Genomic DNA, 25,924 nt, shown 5'->3' with positions numbered 1-25,924 from the left:
GGACAAAAAAGCTAGTGAATGCTTCTCTGCAAATCCACACCCCTAAGTATTCACCAGCATCTCTCAGCTGAGTTTCCGAAACTGTTGGGTATCAATTATTTCGCTTCACTTGCAATAAGCTGCTAATACTTCTGTCATTTCTGAGAGCCCTTCATGCAGGCTGGGACAGTACTTACGGTTGTAGAGGGTGATAATATGTAAACAGTTCAGTATCTGCCTCTTGTACTCGTGGATTCTCTTGACTTGCACATCAAACAAGGAAGAAGGGTTGATTTTCACTTTGTATTCCAGCTCCAAGTAAGCGGAAAACTTCAGCTTGTTCTCCTGAAATAATGAGACTCGAAATAAATATCGACCATAATATACAGTAACTCCTCTCTGTACATGGATGAGCGTGTATGCGCCTACTATCCTCAATGACACTCCTTGATGATAAGGCATCAATCTAGTAAGTCCAGCTTATGTACAACACTCTGCCAAACTATACTGTAAAGCAGGGGTGCGCAAACTTTTAAGTTCGCGCCCCCCTGTCTCTGCTCCCCCTTGCCTATGCCCCCCCTCCGTACCTGCTCTCGGGCTCCACGCACCATATGATGTCACGTGAAGCGTTGCCATTTGACGCCACGTTGTCATGGCGACGCGTCAGGGAAGAGACAGCTGAGAGCAGGTAAGTAAAGTTGCAGAGGCCTTGCGCCTCCCCCGGCTTTTAATTTACATGCCTGGAGGAAAAGCGCAGGGGCTCTGCAACTGCGCGCCCCCCTTAGAAAATCCCACGCCCCCCCAGTTTGGGCACCGCTGCTGTGAAGAGCAGTCAGATGTAGATAGGAAAGCACATCATTCCAACCTTTCAGACCTGTACTGTATGTAGACTGTAGCACAGAATGTGTAAAAAAAACATTTAAAGACCATAATGTACAGATGAGAAAAATGAGATGGTATTAAGAGGCAATACAATTTGTTTCATTTACAACGTAAAAAATGCTGTATGGTGCTCAAAAACATAGATCAAAACGACAATAAAGTCCTTTAACAGAATAAATCCATCTGTAGAGATCCTAGGGGTACCAGGAGCATAAAACCAAACCAAAAACTCCTGTGGAATATACACCTATATCCACTATAACACGATGGCCTGGATGGAGTTCCACTAATATAAGTAACAACTCCCACTAGCTAGTGTCCAGTCAGATATATCGCTGTGGAACAATAAAAGGTGTAAAGGTGTAAGAGTAATGTTACTCACGACTGGATGGTCTTCATGGTATACCTCCTCTGGTAGGTGCATCCGGTCTTCCAAGGGTGACAGCAAACAGTGTAGGAAGGTTGGAGCACAACTGAATACAGGGTTGGAAAAAACAATCTGCGAGAGAGTGTGTGTCCCATAAAACGTTTTAATGGATCAAACCATAACCATACAGTGAGCCCACGGGCCCCCACCAACGCGTTTCGAGCAACGCTCTTTATCAAGGTGCACCTTGATAAAGAGCGTTGCTCGAAACGCGTTGGTGGGGGCCCATGGGCTCACTGTATGGTTATGGTTTGATCCATTAAAACGTTTTATGGGACACACACTCTCTCGCAGATTGTTTTTTCCAACCCTGTATTCAGTTGTGCTCCAACCTTCCTACACTGTTTGTTTCATTTACAAACTTAAAATACCATGAATTTTTGTTTACCTTTCTACTTTCCTCTCACAGAAAAATATTGAAATATACCTTTCTAAAATTAGGCCAAAAGAGCGTTACTTTGTTATTTAATGTGTAATAATAATAATAATAATAATAACTTTTTCATATAACGCTTTTCTCCCAATGGGAATCAAAGCGCTTCACAATTACAGTATAGAGCACAGTACACAGCACATAAGTTTGTTATAGACACTGTCCCCGTCCAGATGAGTTTACACGCTATGTTTTTGGTGCCTGTGTGACACAGGGAGATAAAGTGACTTGCCCAGGAATTGAACCAGGTTCTCCTGCTTCAACTCAGTGTCACTCTTTACAGGGTCGGTGTCTTTACTCACTGAGCCGCTCCTTCAGTTTAGGACACAGTGGCACTAATGTTTTATTTTGAGATACTTCCACGTTGTAACTGTAATGTGTGGTGTACATTCATATATATTAACCCGCTAAGTTACCTGTTTGACTTTAGCCACATCACGCACAAAGGTCTCATCATTCACAAAGTCCAGCAGTTTCCTCAGCTGGCTTAAGTCGGTCACAAAATCTTCTCCGATTTTCTACGGAGAAAGGGAAAAAACATTGGGACTGTCCATTTACTCGGTTAATGTAATCAAAGATCAACGTTTGTTAAAGCGCCATGTTAACGCGAAACGCGTTGGACGATTTTTTTTGTGCCTTGTTTCAATGGCTAAATCAATAAATATATATTTTTATATGTATTCTACGCCTTATTCCTCCTCGTTCTTAGGCTAAGTGCCGTCTGTTTCTTTTTACTCATTTAACAAGAATGCTACACGGTTAGCAACGAGCACTCGTTCAATTTCAACAGCGAGAATACATTGTACACTCTTTTTCTGTCCCTGCATATCAATAATGATTGTATATAAGAACCCATAGTTCATGTCAAATGCTCCAATGATCACGCCACACGTCATAGTGCAAGCGGAGCAAAAGTAATGCAAAGCGATACACTAACATGAGATATGGGCTTTATCTTCATCTTAACATCCTAAACGCCCTTTTGCAGCTTTGATAGATATGCCCCTCAGAGGGAGAGCTACTGTGTGATAAATACATGCAACCACAGCAGTATAATATCCCCTCACACCCTGACGCTCACTGCTGCATGCAACACGGCAATTATTTACGATGAGCTCTTTCCTGCTGCTTCATTCACCCTAGAAGTGATGCAGTAGAATTATTTCAGGTTGGCAGAAGTTTAATACACAATTTGTTTGGTTGTTTGTGGCACCCTAAAGCTACAATCATTAATACAACTGGGATTCGCTAGGCTCTAATGCGGGTTATCACATTGATTTCAATGGCAGTTACCTCGGTGCAATAAACCATATCGGAGCTTAGTGAATCTCTCCCTAAGAGCTATATTGAAGTCGGAAAACACACATTTCCACCCACTCAAAGCCGCAAAGTGTCTTCTGGCTCCCGAAGATGTCTTATGGAATAGCACTGTTTAGTGAATATGGGCCGAACCCCTCTCAAGGGCTGGACAATCCCAAACGCACTCATTGCAATAGCTTCAGTATCATTGGAATATTTGAACCTACATTTCTGCTCCACATAATGCGAGCCAGTTACAGTTCTCCGACCATGTCCTACAATAATAATGCATGGTAGTTATTTTAAATACATATGGAATATATCAACACACAGGTCACCAAATAGACAAGTTTATTATACATTCTTATTATGTCTTAGTTGACAGCTGTGTGATAAATTAATCTTCTAGCTCAGAATTGTGCAGAAGAAGCTTGGATTTGGGTGAAACAGCTCTGCAGCTATTGAGATGGAAAAAAATACTAAAATGGGAGAGGAGGGCGCTTTGCCTGCCGCCAGGAACCATCGGGATGGAGCAGGGCAGACAACAGATGGGCACCAGGTTACAGAAAGGCTCAGACTTGCCCTCCCATGTGAGTGTAATGGTTGGAACTTTTTAAAATATAATAAACACTTTCAATTTAATGGCAGATACAATAGATATCTTCAACACATAGTTGGACATCTTTTTTTTAGAAAGGAAAGGTATACAGGGATATACCAAATAAGTAAACATGGGAAGGGTGTTTATCAAGGGACTCATCTGATTGCCAATTCTTGGAGTCAGGAAGGAATTTATTTTTCCCCTTATAAGATAAGCTATCATTAGATGATATGTCACTGGGGTTATTCGTTTGCCTTCCTCTGGATCAATATACTGCAAGTACAAATATAGGATAAAGTATCTGTCTAAATTTAGCATAGGTTATACTTGATGGACATATGTCCTTTTTCAACCTCATCTACTATGTAAGTATATAATGCACTAGTGCAGGGGTCCGCAAGTCAGTGCCCACCCAAGTCTTTTGTGGGTGCCCACCGACAGGAGGAGAGAGCCAGGACAACTGCTCTTTACCATGCAGGGCCTGGCCCTCTCTCCCCCCTGCAGCGGGCCCAGCCTCTCTCCCGCCCCCCCCCCCCCCCACCCCAGAGAGGGCCCAGCCTCTCTCCCTCCCCCACCCCAGAGAGGGCCCAGCCTCTCTCCCCCCCACTCCAGAAAGGGCCCAGCCTCTCTTAAAGCGCTGCCTCCAGTTAAGGGTGTGTTTGTGTGCGCGTGCTTTAATTGGTTAGTGCCCACCCGTCTCTCCTGAACTCTAAAGTGTGCCCTTGTGCTGGGGCCCCTAACCTTTATGTGCCCCAGTGGATGCGACTTGCGCTCTTATTTGGATATCTTCCTGCACTCTGGTCACTGGAGCAGCTGGAAGGGCAGCACTGCCACTACTGTGAGCCCCCGAAGGGCTGCTCCTTAACTTTTATTTTGTAGTGGTGGGTTGATCCTAGCTTTCAATAGTTGTGAGGGCTACTCCATTAGGTATTTTATTTTAGTTATCGGATTGTTTTTCCAATTTATTTATGTGGCTTTTTTTAAAAAAAATTTTGGTTCATCTTTTTATTTTATAGATTTGTTTCATTGAAATATTTTCCTTTGGGTTTATTATTATTATTATTTACTTTGCACACTTTTCCTCTGTGTTTATTATAATATTTCAAGACCATTATCTTTTTTTTTACTTCAATCCTATCTCCTGGCAGAATTCCATTTTCTGTTTTATTCTGTGTACCCACGTGCCCCGATCTTCTAAACTAACGTGGGAAAGAGTTCTAGTACACACCCCTCATTCACCGTCTATGTGCTGCATATGGCGTAATGCAGGGCTGGCCAACTCCAGTCCTCAAGGGCCACCAAACAAGTAAGGTTTTCAGGATATCCCACAGGTGGTGCAGTCGCTGACCGAGCTAACGATTGAGTCACCTGTGCTGAAGCAGGGATATCCTTAACCTGACCTGCTGGTGGCCCATGCGGACCGGAGTTGGCCAACCCTGGAGTAATACATCAAGTTTCCTCTAATACGCTTACTGTATTCTTGTACATATTATGCTGAGGTCACAACTCACGGCGCGGTCTCTATATACCTTAGTTAATGATATTACCCAAATATTTATGTGAAGAGCGTGACATTATATCTCTTTATTGACCAATTAATGAAAGAATAGATCTATAACCTCTAACAAATATAAATAACATATATAATGTTTAGAGGTATCAGTACCATGTTAGCCGAGCTTCAATAATCAAAAAATAAATAGACAATACCGTTCTGTATTCTAACGAAATGCTTTTATTTGTGCGAGCTTTCGAGATACACTAATCTCTTCTTCCGGCGATGTTACAATGAATGAAGCAAGCAAAGGGTATACTTAAAAACAGTGTCTCTGTATACCCTTTGCTTGCTTCATTCATTGTAACATCGCCGGAAGAAGAGATTAGTGTATCTCAAAAGCTCGCACAAATAAAAGCATTTCGTTAGCCACAGAACGGTATCGTCTATTTATTTTTTGATTTTATATATATATATATATATATATATATATATTTTTTTTTTTAATTTATTTATGTTTTTGGCACTACACACCACACTTTATATATAGGGAGTTTTTTCTTCCCATCTGTGAGAGATTCGTACACTGGCCCTTTAAATATCCAGCATTATGTCCTGGTATATCTTTACAACAAGGTATACTTATGGTTGTATCTTTACATCCATATGTATCTATGTATTCATGTATCTCCTCCTTTCTTTTAGGACTAAATATCCACCAAATACATAATTTTGTTTTTATTTTTCTTATGTGATTTTTTTCCTATTTGTTTTTATCATATCGTATGCCGTTTATTAAAATAGGCAATTGCATGTATTATATTAATTGCATTCTCCTGTATGCGCCACCAATCCCTGCCTGTTGGGGGGTTTAAATAGTACACATCAACAGTACTTAACTGATCCCTGATGAAGTAGCACCCGCTCTGAAACACGTTGGATTAGTGTTCGCTAAGGCTAGCTATTGAACTTATTAGCAAGACTCTCTGCCCGGAGCGGTCTCTCTGCACTGGATGACTCTCTGCCCGGAGCGGCCTCTCTGCACTGGATGACTCTCTGCCCGGAGCGGCCTCTCTGCACTGGATGACTCTCTGCCCGGAGCTGCCTCTCTGCACTGGATGTGCTCGTGTGGTGATGTTAGCTGTGAGCATCATTCCGGTAGGATGCGTCCCAACTGAGTGCGAGTCCACCTGTATTCACCCGGCTGAGCGGAGTGAGGTGGCGTGCACCCTGTTACCTGGATCGAGGGGTTACCTATACCGGATCGGATGTCCACACTGCTGCAGTGACCGAATCACTACTCCATTGCCATCGATGCTGACTAGGTGCCAGTGCGAGGGGCTGTCTGCCGTGGAGACCATACATACGTTTTATACCCTATATTTATATAAACCGTACCGTTTTATACCGTATATACATGTTTATACTACTCAGAGTTTGCGCTCTTCTCGCTTTTTCACACATGGCTTCTCCATTTTGGCTTTATTTGTGTTAAATAAATCATGACACGGTGTAATATGTCATGTGGTGTTGTTCATCTGAGGTTGTATTTACCTCATTTTAAGACCTGCTAAGGAACAGATGATTGTTATTATGTCCTGATATGTAAAACCATAGAATTCAAAGAGGGGGTACTTTCTTTTCCACACCACTGTATATTTATATTGTATAGAAATATGTGGGTAATGTGCGGCCCTTCTGAGGGCATAAGGGCCACATGTGTGGACTTAGAGTTATATCATGTTGTCCACCACTGGCTTAATGCATACAGGAATATGCATCATGATGGTTCATGATGGTTCACTGAGGGAAAAAACCTTTGGCAATTTGCGGCAGAAATTAAGCAATTAAGAAGTCTTAAGAGCAGAGATTAATACCACCTCTCACATCTGGTGGATTTATATGACACATAATAAAAGGAGAACTGGACCAGTAATAGGCATACATTTTGATACAGTATAATACTGCGCTGACGCTCTTCTCCACAGACTCCTCCTATAAGGGCTCCCAAAATCGCTTATTGGCGCATGTGGAGTAAAGCATCGTGATAAAGTGATGTCAAGACGATGATGTTTGCACCTGTATGTGGAGCAATGTGCGATTCACATCCCCCAGAAGTGCGTGAGGAGCAGGGGGAAGAAATAATTTGACAGACTCATTCGTCCTCTATCCCATGTACCCCCCTGGGGTTGCGGAGCGACGTCTTACCTCAGCGATGACATCAGACAGGCCGGGGTTGCACAGCAGAAGCCAGCGTCTCGGGGTGATGCCGTTAGTCTTGTTCTGGAATTTCTCTGGCTCGAGATCGTAGAAGTCTTTAAAACTGTAAGACAAATGCAAAAGCTTTAACATGGGAGCTCAGCCATTGTGTTGCTGACCGCCGAGCAGGGTCAGAGTCAGGCCGGACTGGATCCATATTCAAAACTCTAAGTGAACTTTACAGAGTTTGTGGCATGTAACTGTAATGAAGGCACGACAATAAACTGTTCCAGTGTCCAGTGCTGTAAGCTGTGCGGGGGACTGGGTCTGTGTTAGGCCTGGGACATATTAGGTTTATCAGTGCGGAGGCGCGCTGAGGCTCAGGGAAAGCGGTGCTTTCCCTGGCCTTACACAGCGCGCCGTCCGTGGGCGTGTCGGGGGCAGGTCTGGGGGCGGGCCAGTGACGTCACGGAGCTGGTTCGCCCTCATTGGGCGAACCGCTCACGTGCCTGGCCCTGCGCTCCGGCGAGCGCCAAATTTCAAAACTCTGTCAGACACGCGCTTCCCCAAGCGTGCGCGAGCCCCTGCTAAAGCCGCTCTCATTGCAGCTGCAGGGGCTCAGTGCCGAGCAGCAGCGCGCCTCAGCGCATAAGCGCTGACCATGCCCGAGGCCTTAGACTGAACAGGCAATTAATATCCATAACAATAGGTCATATTTGTTGATCTTAAGGAACGCCAGGTTTTGTGCAGCATCTTATATGGAATTTAAAAGAGTGCCGGTTTTTCTGTAGCATTTTATGAAAGGAAGATATGATCATTTAAATGGATGACTGTTGGTATTATTTTAATTTTGAAGAGTACAGTAAATCCACACTCATGGACTAAAAATTAGTACAAAAAAGGTACATCAAAATAGTCCATAAACAGTTTTTAATAGTCTTTTTAAAACGTATTTTTAAGAAAAGTAGAAAACAAAATATGAAAAGGTCTGGGGTGAGGTGCTGCTGCTTCTTTACTTAGGAAAGATTCCTTCCTTCCTTCCTGGAACTGGTTATAGAAGAAATCTAGAAGATAGCAGCGCACATACCAACCTCATGGGGCAGTAAAGTTTTAATCACAAATCGGTACAATACAAGAAAAATAATGCACGCGCGACATATGTGAAGACTCGAGCTCATCAAGAGGAAAAGAGATCTCCATGGTCCTGACTCGCCTGTATACGTCGGCGCCCACGAACGGTGCCTGCGTCCTCCTGGTTCACAGACCTCACACTGCACCTTAGATGTTCCAGGTATGGCTGTAATGACAATACTTCGGCGGCCACATAGAGAATCTCTGTTGAGCTCTTCAATTCCAACGCGTTTCGTTAGTTTTCTGCTAACTGCCTCAGTGATAATTTCTAATGTCTGTTGCCACAAGGTGGTTTATATACATATGTAGCCAAGTCCCTCTGGGCTACTAATTCCCTGGCCCCTCCAGCACTGTAAGTCCCAGTAAAGAGTGGGTAGTGTTGGGAACAAATCCTACAGGGCCTGTTGTATTGTTATAGGTGTGCTACCTAATAAAGTTCAGGAGTAGCCAGGTATTACAAGGGAGTCAGGACCATGGAGATCTCTTTTCCCCTTGATGAGCTTGAGTCTTCACATATGTCGCGTGTGCATTATTTTTCTTGTATTATACCGATTTGTGATTAAAACTTTACTGCACCATGAGGTTGGTATGTGCGCTGCTATCTTCTAGATTTCGTCTATAACCAGTTTCAGGAAGGAAGCAGCAGCGCCTCACCCACCCCAGACCTTTTCATATTTTGTTTTCTACTTGTCTTCAAAATATGTGTATTATAACCATTAGTAATTAAAACGTTATTACCCCGTCTATTATTTTCATTTGAATTTTTTTTTATAATCCAATTTCTGTTGCCATATAAAAATCGCAAGGAGGTGGTGGTCATTTATCAAAATCTCCATCTTTTACAAAAACGTTCCTCTATTTTTGCACCAGTCTCGCAGAGATTGATTAAAAAAAAAAATTCAAAGAGGATAAATAGTCAAGATGGGAATTGAACGCACATCCTTGTGCATCGGGAGAAAAAAAAATGAAACGTTACAATGCACTAAAGCTAAGCACCTTGGCGTACATATTGGCTGCTACAACCATGGAAAAGAAGAAAGCTGTTCCTCATGTACCCATTGTGCTTCGGTTTGTGACCGTGTAGCTGTATCACAGGAATTATCCTCTCCAGAATACTCACACAGAATTTTTCACTATCTCAGAGTGGATCCTGGCAACTCCATTCACCGCATGGGATCCAATCACACACAGATGGGCCATGTTGATTCTCTTGCAGTCTCCTTCTTCAATCACGGACATCCTCCTCAGGCGGTCCAGATCTCCGGGATACGCAGCTGCCACTATCTGTTAACCGCGAGGACCAAACAGAACTCAAATTCTTAATACACTGGAGCTATGTTACACAGAACAGAGGAGCCTACCAGGTCTGTTACAATCATTTACAATAACGCTTGCAACCATGGAGCAATATGGCCGAATGGGAACCTTGCAGCTAAGGGTATAAACAGAATTTACCAATGGCGTTACCACACACTAAACATTTAATGCCGTTTCGTGATATCAGGAGTTACGCCGGAAGTGAACGACAGCGCAGACTAATACGTGACATATTAAGAGGTCTTCAGATAACTTTTGTGGGAGACTGAATCAGTTAAAAACAAAACAAAAACACTTCTGCTTTAAAGTCAGGTGATAATTCCCTATTTTATGCACAGCAGTGGACTTTCAGCACAACTGGGGAACTTAATTGAAGGAGTATCCCCGTGGTTCAAATCCAGGTGTCAGCTCCTTGTGAGCGTGGGCAGGTCACTTTATTTCCCTGTGTCCCAGGCACCAACAATAGATGTTATGCTATTTCAGGGACTCATTGTGATTGCACATGCAAAGTGCTGGGTACATTATCTGCGCTATAAAAACAAAGATAATATTTTTACTGCAGGTCTCTACAGGCAGCAAAGCGTAGGAATTGCATTTACTAAGTGGCAGTAGCCATTATAGCAGCCCTTCAGCAATAGTGAATAATAGTGGAAACCCTCCCTATGTTTATTTGTGTCATGAGAGAGATACCGTATACAAATCCTTACATCCAGATGTTTTTGGTTGATTGCATAGATAATCTCCAGGTGGCGGGGCAGCAGTTTCTCAAACATATGGACGGGCCAGCGCTCCAGGGCCTCGGGCAGCACTGTGTGGTTGGTGTATGCACAGGTCCGCTTTGTGACATCCCAGGCCTAAAAGGAAGACATCAGGAGCGTTATCACAGCCAATTCTACAGTAACTGGTGCTATTACTCAAATACCTGGGCATATGGTTCGACTCCCACTTAACATTCGGGATGCACATGGATACCCTGACATCCAAAACCTATGCCAACCTATGTACTTTACAGGAGCAAAACCCCCTAAGTCTGCTAGTCAGAAAGCGTATCTATCGCACAGCAGATGCCAATATTATCCGGCTGCTCCTCCTTTTCTTACCGTGCACCACAAAACTGGAACAATCTACCGGAGACTCTCACAGCCACCACCAGTCTAAGTTCTTTCAAAATTAAAGTGGTCTCACATTTTAATCTGGTCTGTAACTGTTACATAAGCCTATAATATATATTATCTCTATCTGTGCATGCAATGTCTTGTATATAATGTATACCCTGTTCACTTATGTAACTGTATTTTTATCCATTTATTATATATGTCATCTTAACTCTATGCCCAGGACATACTGTACTTATATACGAGACGTAATTCTCAATGTATTACTTCCTGGAAAACATTTTATAAATAAATAAAATGTTGCTTTGCCGCCTTGTAATCACAAACAAGCTGGTTTTAGATGGACGGGAATCATTTTGGCGGAGTACAAAGAGTTAGAAATCTTTCAGATTTAAAGATTCACTCCAGTCCTCAAGCCCCCCCTCAACAGGTCAGGTCTTCAGGATATCCCTGCTTCAGCACAAGTGGCTCAGAGGCTCGGTCTTTGACAAAGACCGAGCCTCTGATTGAGCCACCTGTGCTGAAGCAGGGATATCCTAAAAACCTGACCTGTTGAGGGGGGACTTGAGGACTGCAGTTGAGCACCCCTGAGTTAGGTCATACCTCAACATGGTGCTAACTCCCATCCAGACCCTGAAATAGGACTTTTACAGAGTCTGGATGGGTGTAACACCACAGTTAGGCATGAGTTACCTAACATAGCGTCATTATCCTTTCCACTCCTCTCTTTCTCAATTTGAGATAAAGACCTATTTCAGGGTCTGCATCAGAGTATTGCTAAGACATGCTGAACGTCATGTTATTTAGATGATGACCAATGTTATGCTACAATCATGTGACTCTAATGAGTTGTACAGTGGCCGTTGTTTTTGCATATCTTTGATTAAGTTGCACACTGCCTTCTGGTCACGCCTTTCATTTTGTTCGCAAACGTTACATTTTGCATGCACTACACCAGTAAATAATCAGTTTATGGCTTTTTAGATCACATCAGATCCGTATGGTTCTAATGAAATTCCCAGAATCCTTTGCAGAATGTTTCTGGCTCTTTCCAGCAGCCAAAGCGTTAGAAACACACAGCATAGAATATAGTCATATTAATTACTGCACTTAGAAGGCAACATCAGTTTCTCTCAATAACAAAGACTGAGCACAATAGCCTGTTGCGGAGGTGAAACCTCGGTAGAAATACCTTTACAGGCAGCATGTTTGGTCTTTTGTCTCACCTTGTCCCAGTCCAGCTTTTCCACGTCTACAAGAATCCTCATGAGCTCTGGAAGGGCGAGCGCAGGGTGAGTGTCATTCAGCTGAATGGCAACCTGTTAAAGAGACATTCACCGTCACAAATGTTGCCCAGTGGCAGTTTCTTAAGCCCTTGTCTGTCAGACTGGAATTGCAATGTTGTGTGGCTTCTCTGACAGCCATGGGTTAAAAAAAAATTTAAAAAATAAAAAATATCTTAGCCACCCGAGATGTCATGTCTGTGCAAAATCTGTCCAAAGGTTTACGCCCATTCTGAGGTGAGAAGACTTTAGGCATGGCCACGGAGTGGAATTATATCACAGGGCAAAGATGCGCAGGATGTATTGAAATAGAAGACACTGTAGGTAGACACTTATAATACATGAGGTTTCCTTCATGTTCCGTGGAGTATAGGCTGCATATTCGAAGTGACGTTAGGCCATAAGGCCTCTTACGGCTTAGCACTGCTTAGCAAATGTGGCTCTGTGACCCCTATTAAAATAATTTAACACATAACCTCTCAACTGTTTTTACAAACCCAGCACAGAGCTACTGATATATATATATATCTACCAAGAAACAGAAAACTAAATTGCCAGTAACAGAATTTTGGTCACATAGAGAGACTATTTTAGCCAAGAGTCCCAAGTTCTATATATATATCCCCTGAAACACACCTTCAAAACAACATATATATATGCTAATGACTTCTATTAGAAGATTTCCCAGGTATCTCCAGGGTGCCAGTTTTTGGTGTAAACATGTTATTAAACTGTGTGTTTGAGCGGATATATGTAGCACTTGGGACTCTAACTAAAAATAAGGGTGAATGGCCCTTTATTTATTTTTAAGTAGAGCCACTAATATTCGTGCATGCGAGAAAGGGAAAAAAAACCATTCACATTAAAGGCGAATACTTTGCACATCTCTAAGGACCTTACCTTGTCTGGGAATGTACCAAAGCAGGTCCTAACCGGGTCCCGACATCCAAACTTGGAAGACTTGAATCGTCGGATGATGTCCTGGAGAGTGGCGGCTACCACAAAGTACTCCTGCTTGAGACGCAGCTCTTTACCTTCAAAGAACTGCAGACGGGAGAGAAGTATGTGGTTATGAAAACAGTTCCAACCTTAAATAAGCCTAACATGAACCAGTTAACTGCACTCTCTTTATAACTGATGTTATCTCACTGCTGATAGGGTAACATGATATCATTATATGAATGCGTTACCAGACTTGTGTGTGTGTGTATATATATATATATATATATATATACACTAGTCTTCACTTTGCTCCAGTTATGACCCCCTTTTAGAGCATTGAAGAAGCAAAAGATGCTTCATCTTGTTGGGTGGGTTACTGTAATATTATCGCATAAGGTTTCTGAAGGTCTCTCTCAGATCAAAGATTCTGTGACACAAAACTGGGGTGTTCGTCTACAATGTTCAAATAAAAAGTAAAGCCTCTCCCATAAAAAAAAAAATATATATAGGTGGAGAATGTAATGCACCAATGTCATTGAAATTCATCTGTCTTATGCGCTTCCACCAGAACATTCCACTAATGTTAATGGATCGATCTTTTGGCCCATCAACAAGAAATCAATATTCACATGCCCATAATCCTTTGCATGAACATTGCCTTCTGTAACAGTACAGTATGTGATGTTCAGGGACCTGGCACAAGCTTGAAGGACTGGATATGACAGTATTTTTGTACTTGGAATCTGCTATATTTAGGGTTTGCCAGGTGGCTTTACAAAAAATACTGGACACAATGGTGAAAAATGCGGCGCGCTCAAAAAGTTGGTGGGGAGGTATGTTATTTATACGTTCTCAGACCGTTACATTTTTTTCCAAATTTCACTCCACGTATGCACCAATTTACACTATTTAATATTCTAGTTCGCAAAACATTCTGGGAGCGGTTTGGAGATTGAGCGCCCTCCCAGCATTTTTTACGAAACAGAATATGAAGTGGTGCATACGTGGAGTGAAATTTGGAAAAAAATGATAATTTATATATAACATACCTGCAGTCATACATGACGAGCTATACTGATCTTAATGCTTCTCTCCCACTATTTCCAAGATTGTTGCAAGCCCCCCTCATCCTTTCACCCCCCTCCTCCTCCTCACATCACCATCCCCCTCCTCCTACTCCTTCCTCACCCCCCCTCCTTCCTCACCTTCACCGCCCCCCCCCCCCTTCCTCACCTTCACCCCCCTCCTTCCTCGGCACCACCCCCCTCCTTCTTCACCACCTCCTCATCCTCTCCTCCTACCTGTGGAGGTCCTCCTGGCAGACAGGGACTCAGTGGAGCTCTTCTCTCCTCTCCCATGTGCAAAGCTGGAAGGAAACTACATTTCCCAGCATGCAAATGGGGGAGCTGTGCATGCTCCTTAATGACGTTGAGCCCTCCCATTGGTTAGCCTTCTACTTGGCTTGGGGGGCGACGCCGCCCATTTCCCTGGTTACCAGACACTGCAGCCTGCTTCTGAATCAGAGGTAAGAGCCCCTGCACCCGGCCATCCTTCACACTCCCGCTGCCCGGACGTCCAGAGAGGGAAAATACCGGGCACATACATGTCCGGTATTACATCTCATTTTTTTTACCGGACAGATCGGCAAAAAAACGGACACCTGGCAACCCCAGCTTTATTCTGCAGTCCATAAATGTATAAAGTCTTATCTGTATAGGAAATTGGTTATCCTTATCAAGATCAAGCACCTGCCATAGTCTACAAAACCTGTGTGCATTATAATGCACACGTACAGGCCTCCTCCTGAACCCAAAGATAAATGTGTAACTCACGTTGTCGTTGGGGTACAGGACCCGGGAAATATTTTCAGCCAAATTTCTATCCAACACAGCCTCAATGTAATCACCAACATTAACTGAAAGACAGAGATGAAGACAAGTGGACATATAAGTGAAATGCCATACACAGAGTGCTGCTTCGTCATGCACAAGTTACACAAACTGGGCCGAAATACTCAGGAGACCATAACTCCAAATCTCTAAGACACGAAAAATTAGAAATTAGAAAAGCAACTACAACGGTGTAGTATAGTGTACACCAAAAAAAATGTATCTGGAAAGACTGAAGGACCTTAATCTGTACAGCTTCATGGAGATGGGGGATATGAGAACATTTTAATAAATCAGGGGTTTCAATAAGTCTCAGGAGGAAAGCACATTTATAGGGAAAGAGGAGTGCAGGAACGAGAGGTCCTGCTCTGAAGCTGGAGGGTGGGAGGCTCAGGTGAAATGTGAGGATGTCCTTCACTGGAAGCGTGGTGGATTCATGGAATTGCCACCCAACAGAGGGGGTAGAGGGTAATACACTGAGGGAGTTAAAAAAATGCTTGGGTGACACACAACCTCTTTAAAGTCAAAGAGTCTTTGTTTAGGAAGCTTCTTCCCATCCTATTTTTACAGTATAAATCATACCTAAATCTTTCCAAAATATGGTCCAAAGAGTTACCCCCAACGAAGGTCTTTTGGAAATCAGACATAGTACCACTACTTTAAGTCACTTCAACCATTGATTACACTCCTTTTAAAAGCTCTCCAACAGTCCAATCAATGTTCATCTAGAGCTCGAGAGTTAGACACAAATTACTAGTATAATTATACAGGACATAATTCTCAATTTGACAGGGGGCGTGAAGGAACAATATTCCTTTCTCACATCAACCTAGCTGTTGTAGAACTGGGGGGCGCGAGACTAGCTGCGGGGGGGCACGTGGTTTACAGAGGCCCCGCGCGCTTCCCGAAGGCACTTAAATTAAGTGCCTGGGGAGCTGCAGGGCATCTGTAAACCTTTACATACCTTGGCTCCACACGTGTCGCCATGGCAACGCGGCGTCAAATGATGCCGCGAGGTCATGTGATGTCACGTTGCTATGGCAATGTGACGTAATGACGCCGGAGCCGAGGTGGCGCGGTGACTGCCGGCAGGAGGGCGCAGGGAAAAAAGTTTGCGCCCCCCAGTTTTAGAATATATACTTTATTTCTATGAAAGAAACCAGGTTTTATAATGTAGTTTACAAATTCCAAAAGAATGGTGTATAGTGAGAAACAAAATGGCAAAACATCTTTGGGGTGGAACACTCACTCAACTTGCTATCCTCCTAGCATCAACTCTGTACTTTGTCCTGGCAAAGGAAGGACGCAATAAAAAGATCACGCGATAGACGTGGAAGAGCATGTGGTAAAACTTGTGTATCGCCCCTCTGGGGACTACTAATTAATGTAAACAGTTAACGGCATTAATGGGTAACCGGGTGGGATCACTCTGGTATTGCGCCAGCTCATGATGTGATATAGGATGACTTGCAAGTCTTGTGACCAGGGATGTCACCATAGGGAGATAGAAGGGTATATATAGCTCCACCCAAGGTTCCAGAAACAGGTTGCTCAGAGTTCTGACAGAGGGCCTCACCGTGAAACCTGTAAAATAGGTTTAGGTGTACAGTTATGTATATTAAGAATGTCCTGTCTCTGTTTATTATTTTCATTTAAGGAACCTGCCCTATATAGTTAGCACCTCTAGTAATGGCCCAAGATTGTTCTCGTGCTGGAAGAGCAGTGAGCAAGTGCTTAGCAGGAGTTCTAAGAGTAGTAGCTCCGGTACATAATCGGATCGGCCCCACCAGAAGGTCCCTTGTAAACTCCAGATTCGATATGCATGGACGAGGTATGCAGTACACTGTAAAGGGATGTTGATCCCAGAAAGCAGAGTGTATTCCCAACAGGGGCCCACTTGATATGGGGTAATTTACACTATGCAGGAGATTGCCAATCTAACCAATACTAAGCGAAAGAATCATAAGCACATCCCGAGAATAGGAGTGAGAGCTCCCAGGGGAAAGAAGCACAGAGTAACTTTATGATTTGCCACCAGTTAACATGTCTAGTGTGAAGTATGTCTTTGTATGGCGAGCCTTATCAATGGATATTGAATAAAGCTCTTTGTGTTCTATAAAAGTTCCTGGCGCTCATCCTTATTCTAGGCGCTCATCCTTATTCTATCTGCATATCCACGCCCAGCCTGCACTGACTGACCCAGCACCCAGACCAGGTATGAGAGACTGAACATTGCCATGTATATAGTCTATTAGATGTAAACTCCTTTAGAGCCAGGATAGGAGGGTTACACTTGGTTCAACAAGTAGTAATAAAGGAGAACCCAATACTGTTTGTTGAGTCTTTGTATTCTAAGCTACTGCTGAGCAGTTTGTATCCTTTATAGATTTGACTCAAATGTATTGTCTTGTCTACATGCAAATAATATTTGCACAACACTGGGTCAGGTCATATCTTTATGGAAGTTGACCTGACACATCAGCATGTGCAGTTGAAACTTTCCAAACCCAGGACAGGAGTAAAGATTATATATAACACTTCACTTATAAATCCCACTTCACCTTTGGTAATCCAGACTCAAGTTTCTGTACTCTGCACTCAATTCACACATCTTTTCAATATAGTCAAAATCAGATCAGCATATCCCTTTGTATATCTAACAAGAGGAAGCATTGAACCACTGCACCCAAACGACTTATTAAGGAGCTGTTTTGTGCTTTGGAAGCCAGTGCACACCGGTATAAGGCGGGCTTCCTTCTGTACAAGAACAGCATGTCAGCGCGGAAAATAATAATGTCCCTATGTAAGTGCCTCTTTCAGAATTTCCCATTGTAAAGTAAGTCAGATAGGCAAATCCAAAAGAAAAGCAAATGTATCTGACTTATTGCAAACAGAAATGTATAAATGAAAAAAAGGATAGAAGAAAAAAAAAAATATTTCTTGATACAATTAAAATATATTTGCATTATCAGGTGTGTGGCGGTGTTTCTATTTTATTAGCCTAATTCTGGCTACACTGAGGAGATGACTCCTGACTAAGCCAATTACCTTGGGGAAACGCGTTGAGTCGATCCCTGTGCCTTGCCAGACGAAAATTGCCTGCTTGCCCAAGAGAGCCAGATCATTTGCTGTCCCTACTCCGACCCGGCGAGACCGGGAGTGCTGACACCCGGAAGTGTCAGAGGAGAGGAGACGCCGGATCACAGACGGGCGGCTGAGCTGCAGCTATCCAGGGCACCTATAGTTCTACAAGCCTAGGCGATTTTAACACTATGTAAGTGTATTTTTCAATTGTTTAAAAACCTATTTGGTACAGTTTATGCTATGGTTGTTTCCATTTGTTTTGAGATCACTACAACACTGGACACCTGTAGAACTTCACATCACAAGATACCTAAAGGGTAAATATCCATCATACCATCATACCATCTAACCAATCAAAGATTTGGAAAATGCTGGTTAAATTCTGAATGTGTCCCACAGCTATATCATCCACAGTGAAAACGCTATTTGCACTATGTTGTATTATTCTGTCTTTTATATATGGTGATTACTGCGCTCCCCAAACTTTCTGCTGCTACACTGAGGAGAGAAATGTTAGTAGTTTAAACCTCTTTTTCTTTGTACAACGCATTTGCTTATGTAATTAAGAATTAACACACTAGTATACAGTGGGCATCTAGAAGTTGTCACTTATTTTAGAAACACCAACACAGCGCTCTTTTGATTAATGCAGAGTAGCTGATGTATGATTTATAAAGAACGCTTAAGAGCACGTTCACGCCCGAGAATGGTCAACAAAAATGGGCATTTATCTCTTAGGAAACTATGTAAAAAATACAGGCCAAGGAGCTGTTCATGGTAGGCAATTAACACCAACATTGAGTGAATAATAATATTCCGCATAAAATTATTATTATTTATAAAAAGTCACTTTAACTTTTGTTGTGGTCAGCTGAAATCACTCCTTCAAAGATTAAAAGTACTGGATAAAATAGGACTTCTTAGATAGAAGAGGTTGTATTTCACAAAGAAATAATAGCAGAAAGATATTCCAGCACCTTTTTTCTTTAGAGCTCAACAAGAAACTCCATATAGTGATTACAAAATGATTAGGTGTTGGGCTGGGATCCTGCAGAAGAGGATACATGTTTATTCTGCTGCATTTCATTGCAGAAAGCCCCGTTATTTATTGCAGTTGATTAAAAAGTCATGTTTCTTGTCTTATGTTCCAGGACCTTTTCCTTACCAGATCATACTGCAGAAAAGCGAGGGTTCTGTAACTTTAAGTAGGCCGCCTAATGACCTTGCCTGAGTCCAAACTAAAATAGCAATTGATGCATACCCTTATAAGGCCGTCATAAGACGGTCACTACAGCAGCGGTGCTGATAGCTGGAGCTAAACAGTGTAACAATCCTTGTACTGTTTACTCTGCTCCCTGTTACAGGAAAACCTGTTGAAAGAAACCTCTTCATCGTGCGTTCTAAGTTCTGACAAGCCGGCAGTAACCAGGCAGCACCACGGGGCAAAGATTGGTGTGACGGAAAAAGACGGCTGCTGATAGAAGTAGTCACTGCCTACCTACCCCAGCGATCATGAAGCTAGATTCCTCAGGGAGGAATGGCACAAACCACTGCATGTTCTGTATTCCCTTGAAAATGAACACATTGCAGAGATTTTGCATACTTTGGGGAGAAATCTATTAAATCTGGCTCTATACGTTTCTGAAACACCTTAGGGTTGGGACACAACAGGGTGTCACAATGCCAAGATCGAGACTCCCTGATGTAGGTAGTAAATCTAGTGGGGTTTGCACAAGAAATTGTTTGCCCCCACAAAACACAGGGCAGCTTGCAAAGAATTCAGCAACACAACGATAACATTCAAACTGACATCATTTTGCAGGATGAGCTCCAGTACAATAAGCAATTAAAACCCACCACCAGAGAGTCATTACAGAGATGGCAGGATTGAATGGCCCTTTGGATGGATGACATGTTTTCTGGAATATGCCACTGTTTTCAACAACTCTCTTGGAACATTCTACACGTGCAGGGAAATGTACCGACTCTGTAATAACCATTGTAATATTTTCTTTTCATAGATTATATAGCTTCATTGACACCACATTTTTCATATTTACAATGTTATACTATCACACTGTAATATATATACATACACGTGTGTGTGTGTGTGTGTGTGTGTGTGTGTGTGTGTGTGTGTGTGTGTGTGTGTGTGTGTGTGTGTGCGCGCGTGTGTGATAGATAAATAGAAAAGCAAGCCGTAGCAGGCACTCAAGGACTTATGAAAAGGTGAAAAACGTTTATTACAAAGGTCAAAGTTTCGGCTCTCCAAGGAGCCTTACTCAAGACAATATACACACATACATACATGGCTATTTTTGTGGGAGAACTCAGGGAAGAGTTGCAGTCCTTTATTTGTAGGAACTAAGAAACTTCATATAGTGATGATGAAGTGACTGTGGGGAAGATATGCTTTCTACCACAATTCTTTATTTCAACCTGAAGTATTAATTGTGGTTTGAATATAAATGAAGTTTTCTTTGCTTATGGTTCAGACACTTTTCTCCCTACAAGAAACACCACTAACATAAATACACACAGTATATACGCACACACCACCCTGATGAAGGCCCCGTTGCAAGACTGATACAATGAATTCAGCCTCTTCATTTACTCTGGACCTAGGTTTGGGTAATGTTTAAAGTTAATCATTTTTTATAATTGTTCTTTTTCATTTGAATTAGTGGTACGCTTCATTTGCATTTTGAAGTAAATATCAGTAAAGTATTTTGCAACAAAAAAGTGTGCTACGAAGGTACCTTCTGCTAAATGCAGCGCAGTGTATGATTTATACAGCAGCTAAGGCTTAGCTATAAAGACAGACATACAATTAGAAGCATCTTACACTCTTGAAGGTTGAAATCATTAGGTGCTTTAGCAGACCACAGCCTCATGGTGTTCACCGTGTTGTTTTTGTACCCAGGGACAGGAGTGTCATAAGGCATTGCAAGAACAATCTGAGGAGAGAGAAGAGCCCTTCACATCCTCTGCAGTACAGCTGAATAAGATGGCAATGTGTTACAAGCAATGTTAGTATAGTACGGGTCATATTATGTGCAGCTAAAGCTGGGATTGATAACATTTACACTGAAGTGACCTTTATTTTACAGCATTTGGTAGAGGGAAGGATGTGGCATTTTTGAGGAAAGGTACACACTATTATTATTCTATATTGTACGAAGCGGCCGACCGGGCTTTTTCCGGCTGAAAATCCCCATTGATCCGATTGGGACAATATAGAATTTCCCATTTGTAGTGATTAGAAGGGAAAGATCACAGGCCCTGTTGTTATGCAGAGAAGTTTCAGGAAGTGAGCAGCCGGAGTGGTTCAGACTTTATAGTCCTGGATATAGCGAGTCTGTCACCCCACTCAAATGTCAAAATAATTCTTCTAAAACAGTGTTTCCCAACTCCAGTCCTCAGAGAACCCCAACAGGTCAGGCCTTAATGATATCCCTGCTCCAGCACAGGTGGGTCATTTTGACTGAGCCACCTGTGCTGGAGCAGGGATATCCTTAAGACCTGACCTGTTGGGGTTCTCTGAGGACTGGAGTTGGGAAACACTGTGCTAAAGTAACATTTACCTACAGATTGTGAGTTCTGCTTACAGTATATACTATTTTAGATTTCAGATTTCTTTTTTTTTTATATATATATATAACTGAGACCTTGATTTCAGACCACTGGGTGATTCTCCGAAATGGTTATGCGGGCTGTTTTTGGCCAAAAAATGCTTCTTTGCCATCAATGAGAATTTTCGCCAAAAACAGCCCAAAAGACTACTTTGGGATATATAGAAATGACCCCTTATGGCTTTACTGAAGAGTCAGCAGTATGGATCTTTTGACTTGTCTGCCTAACTTCCAGGAACACCACTCGCGATACCATGCTGAATGCTGGAGACGAAGGTAACACCTACTGTTCATCCATGCACAGCAAATAAAGGACAAGAGCACCCGGTTTATTAAACCGTGATAAGCTTTAGCCTCATTTAAGCGAGGGCTTTAGGGTGTAGTGGAGCTTAGCAACGTTTAGTAAATATGGGCCTGAGGAGTCCTGTACATGGCCGCAGACAGAGTAACGTTGCATATACACTCAGAGGTGGTTATTCACTGGACGGCAACAGTGCTAATTTGGGCACCATTGCATGGAAACACTCCCATTGACTTAAATGGGAGTCTCCTTGTAATTTGGGTCTGATCGGCACTATCACAGTTTAATGAATAACCACCATGAATCAAAGCATGTTCCTTTTTAGTGGGATGCTCCAACACATAAACGCAACTTTTGTTGGAATTGACACAATGCTTCCATTAAATTATTTTTACTTTTACTCCAACAATCAATACCATTAAACAGCCAAACTTGCCAGCCTTCTTTGGCACACATCCAGTTGATATGTACAGGAAAACGCACTCAATGGCCGAGGTTCTGCAAAGTTCTCTTTAGCTACGCGGCTATACAAACCTGAGTGTCGACCCACTTGGCTCCTTCAGGTGTGCGCTCTACTTTGCCATAGAAATGGACAGGAAGCATGTACTCTGGGCGGGCCTTCTCCCAGGGGTTACCATAGCGCAGCCAATCGTCCGCTTCTTCCACCTGCGAGGCAAGAACAGTCATTTAAAAGATCCCTGACCTCCAACTGCAGACATACACTACACATAAGTGACCCATTTGAGAATGAACGACACGTAGACAAATAGTTAGTCCTTTCAATTCTGGGTTAGCTGCGTTTATATATCAAATAAAAAGATCACTTGTGAGCACATTCACATGTCTTAAGACAGGTCTGCAACCCCGCCTTTCGCCATTATCACCTAGCATACAGTGCTTCCACTGCAGCAAGGGATTCTGGGAAATGACATGCAAATGAGCACACAATGTGTCACCTTTTGCCTCAAAATGGTTATATGTATATATAAATAAAAGTGTAAACAAAAAAAAAAAAACACTTTTGCAAAGTATCATTAATGCATCAAAATGTCACTATTGAAAAAAGTATGACCATAAGGTAATTTTAGTTTTCTGTTTCAGAAAGAATCCAGCAATTTCTCCAGCCTCTGGTTTGGACCACATTAATCAATCAAAGCTGAAACAAATGATACGAATATATATGGCAGGTTCAATTGCGTTAACTGAATTGTTACATTTGAGTGCCCTCCTTATTAAGTCAATCAAATCCTCTCTGCTAATTGGTCATATGATGGTTAAGTGCAATACATCCGATTATATTACGATTGGGGAAAGGAAACAAAATAAACAATAACTTATTTTTCACAAGATTCCCCAGTCAATAAAAAAACGTTGAAAAATGCTTAAATATATTTATATTTGCCAGAATGTTTTAAAATACATTGATCATCAATTTTACTCAATATGCCTACTCCTAGTTCAGCAAGCCTCCACATTTCAATGTCGGATGACTACTTGGTCCAGATTAACAACCCAACTGATTTTTCTAGGTAAACAAAGCCCAGAGCAGATTTGGTAATGATGTTCATAGCCCGATATGGCCGAGTCTTTCCCTGGTAATTAGTATCGGTAAATAACGAGACATTGGATTGTAGTTACACGACACCTGGGTTTACCTGCCAGCCATTTATAATCTTTTGGTTGAAAATGCCAAACTCGTATCGGATGCCGTACCCATACGCTGCAAGGCCCAGAGTGGCCATGGAGTCCAGGAAACAAGCTGAAACACACAAACACAACACAGAACAGTGTGTCGTTCAGCAGATTAGCTATGCTGCAATGACACGCAGACAACATCAATGGAAGAGTCCAGTTATTGCAACACTGGCACAACCATTCACACAATAATTCAACATCTCTTTCATGCTTTGGGTGCCCTTATGATGTTTCCTGAACATCACAAGGCCCGGCACTTCTATAATTGTATTTATTGCGCCAACAACACTAGGTAAACGGAGACCCATTTTGCTTGTTCTCTAGGGGGAGAGTGTGTTCACTGCTCCATTCGTAATGGAAGCGGAGGGGACTTCACTTCTGTTCTCATCATGTGGTCGTGATCCGCGGAGACTGTCCGCATCTGCCGACATCAATAGGGTATGCCCCGGGTACAAAGTCCTGCTGCCACTCGCTATATAAATGGTGCAATGCCACATAGTTGGGCAGTTGAATTTATTAGGGATCAAGTGTCTGTTAATCAAGTGTTAGCTTTACCCTTATCCCCACCCTGTCCTTACCAGAGAAACAAGAAAGTTAAGGGGCACAAGCACTGTGCTCGGTGGGAGAGAAGGGACTCCGGCTGATCACACAGAAGGGAGTAGCCAGAGGAAATCGAAACCTCTCCCAAGTATAACTTTAAAAAGCGTATGTAAAAATGCGTATAGGTGTGAGATTTAGGTAAAAAGATCTCAATTACCAGGTGAGGCCCCTTAAACATGTCACTGGAATTATTACGCTTTGGTCCTTGGAGGGATTGCCCCTTTAAGTTAGAGTGCTTTGTGAACATGGCGAGGGGTTCGGTTTCCGCTGGGCTGCTCACTTTTGTCACTGTGTGCTTATTCTCAGTGTCTTTAGCCAGAGCTGTCATTGTGCTCCCCCACCCCTTACCTTTATCTTTATTTACTTTGTGATAAGGACAGGGTGGGATAAGGAGAGAGAGAAAACACTTGATTGACAAATACTCTCCCACTCAGGGGCATGGGAAGAAAATATTTCTGTGCTTAATTTCTAACAAACGAAAAAAACAAACAAACAGGAGCCAGATTGTGTCCTGTTTTAACCCCTTCAGTGCTACAGAGTCTTGCTACCTCAGTGCCAGGCCCTCTGGCACTAGCAATCACATGACCACGTGGTCACGCGATCGCTTCCTGCTTTAGTCTATGTAAACGGAAGGGAAGGGTCTCCCTTTCCCTTTAGTTCGGGGTGAACACAAATGCCCCCTAGTAAAGAAACAAACCCTGATGCCGTTTTTGTTACAATATGTGTCTTGGTGGGGTTGCACCTTTGGTTAGCGTATTCTATCTTTAGAGGAGGTAAACATTGTAATTGGCCACTTCATTGATGTATTGCAAGTGACATTGACGACTCGCAGGGGAACACCGGGCCCTTTAAATCGAACCACCTACCTGCCAAACGCCCCAGTCCACCGTTGCCAAGACCAGCATCCTCTTCTATCTCCTCAAGCTCCTCCATGTCCAGCCCCAGCTGCGGAGAGACAACAATGATGAAACCAGAGCTCGGACAAACATGGTGGCAGCTTCCAAATGGCTTCTTACTGTACTTGTATAATCACTTGTACAAGTGAGCTAGAAAAACAAAGCACAATGTGAAATTATGAAGGTATCACATTATACGTACTGGTCCATATTTTCAGGGTTTACTGCGTTTCACTGATAAATTACCAGGGTTTTTTGTATTAAAGGAATTCCATTTTTACTCATTTACATCTGTTTATCAACTCCATATTTTCTCAAACTTCCTATTTTTTTTTTACTTTGAGATTGAATCGTTCCTGTAAAGCCCCAAACAGGCAAGCAGTACAAACTGAAAACGTAGAACACTAATAATACGTCACCAGGTCTTTTACACAAAGCAAAAATGTTTCAAATATATTTTATGTTATTTTAGACATTTCCACGGTTTGGAGAATAGATGATTTTTAGCATTTAGAGGAAATGACTGTGCATCTGATATACAGAATGTCCTATGTGCATGGCAAGGTCACTCACTCACTCACTGCGTATTGCACTGCCAAACACATTTATGGAGGATATACTGTAGAGCAGTGGTTTCCAACCTTTTTTTGGTTAAGGAAACCTATCATTAGATTGTGAAATTCTGTGGAATCCAAACCCTCTCTAATAGTATGTCTGAGATCAG

At 42.5% G+C, this 25,924-nt stretch overlaps 1 protein-coding gene across 1 annotated transcript in view; it reads right to left on the bottom strand.

The window, feature by feature from the left end:
* PYGB (glycogen phosphorylase B) overlaps window positions 1-25,924 on the bottom strand; it is an 82,834-nt gene that overhangs the window by 15,043 nt on the left and 41,867 nt on the right. Inside the window, exons 3-14 of the mRNA XM_075596309.1 lie at window positions 25,171-25,249; window positions 23,665-23,768; window positions 22,544-22,675; window positions 20,922-21,033; window positions 14,936-15,018; window positions 13,062-13,205; window positions 12,105-12,197; window positions 10,471-10,617; window positions 9,567-9,730; window positions 7,325-7,439; window positions 2,138-2,239; window positions 177-324 (exon numbers count right to left, since the gene is read on the bottom strand). Of these exons, the coding sequence (XP_075452424.1) occupies window positions 177-324; window positions 2,138-2,239; window positions 7,325-7,439; window positions 9,567-9,730; window positions 10,471-10,617; window positions 12,105-12,197; window positions 13,062-13,205; window positions 14,936-15,018; window positions 20,922-21,033; window positions 22,544-22,675; window positions 23,665-23,768; window positions 25,171-25,249 (1,423 nt within the window). The remainder of the gene's footprint in view (window positions 1-176; window positions 325-2,137; window positions 2,240-7,324; window positions 7,440-9,566; window positions 9,731-10,470; window positions 10,618-12,104; window positions 12,198-13,061; window positions 13,206-14,935; window positions 15,019-20,921; window positions 21,034-22,543; window positions 22,676-23,664; window positions 23,769-25,170; window positions 25,250-25,924) is intronic.

This window comes from Ascaphus truei, chromosome 4, assembly GCF_040206685.1.
Source record: "Ascaphus truei isolate aAscTru1 chromosome 4, aAscTru1.hap1, whole genome shotgun sequence".
Classification (NCBI taxonomy): Eukaryota; Metazoa; Chordata; class Amphibia; order Anura; family Ascaphidae; genus Ascaphus; species Ascaphus truei.
This window is presented reverse-complemented; position numbering and strand designations above follow the sequence as displayed.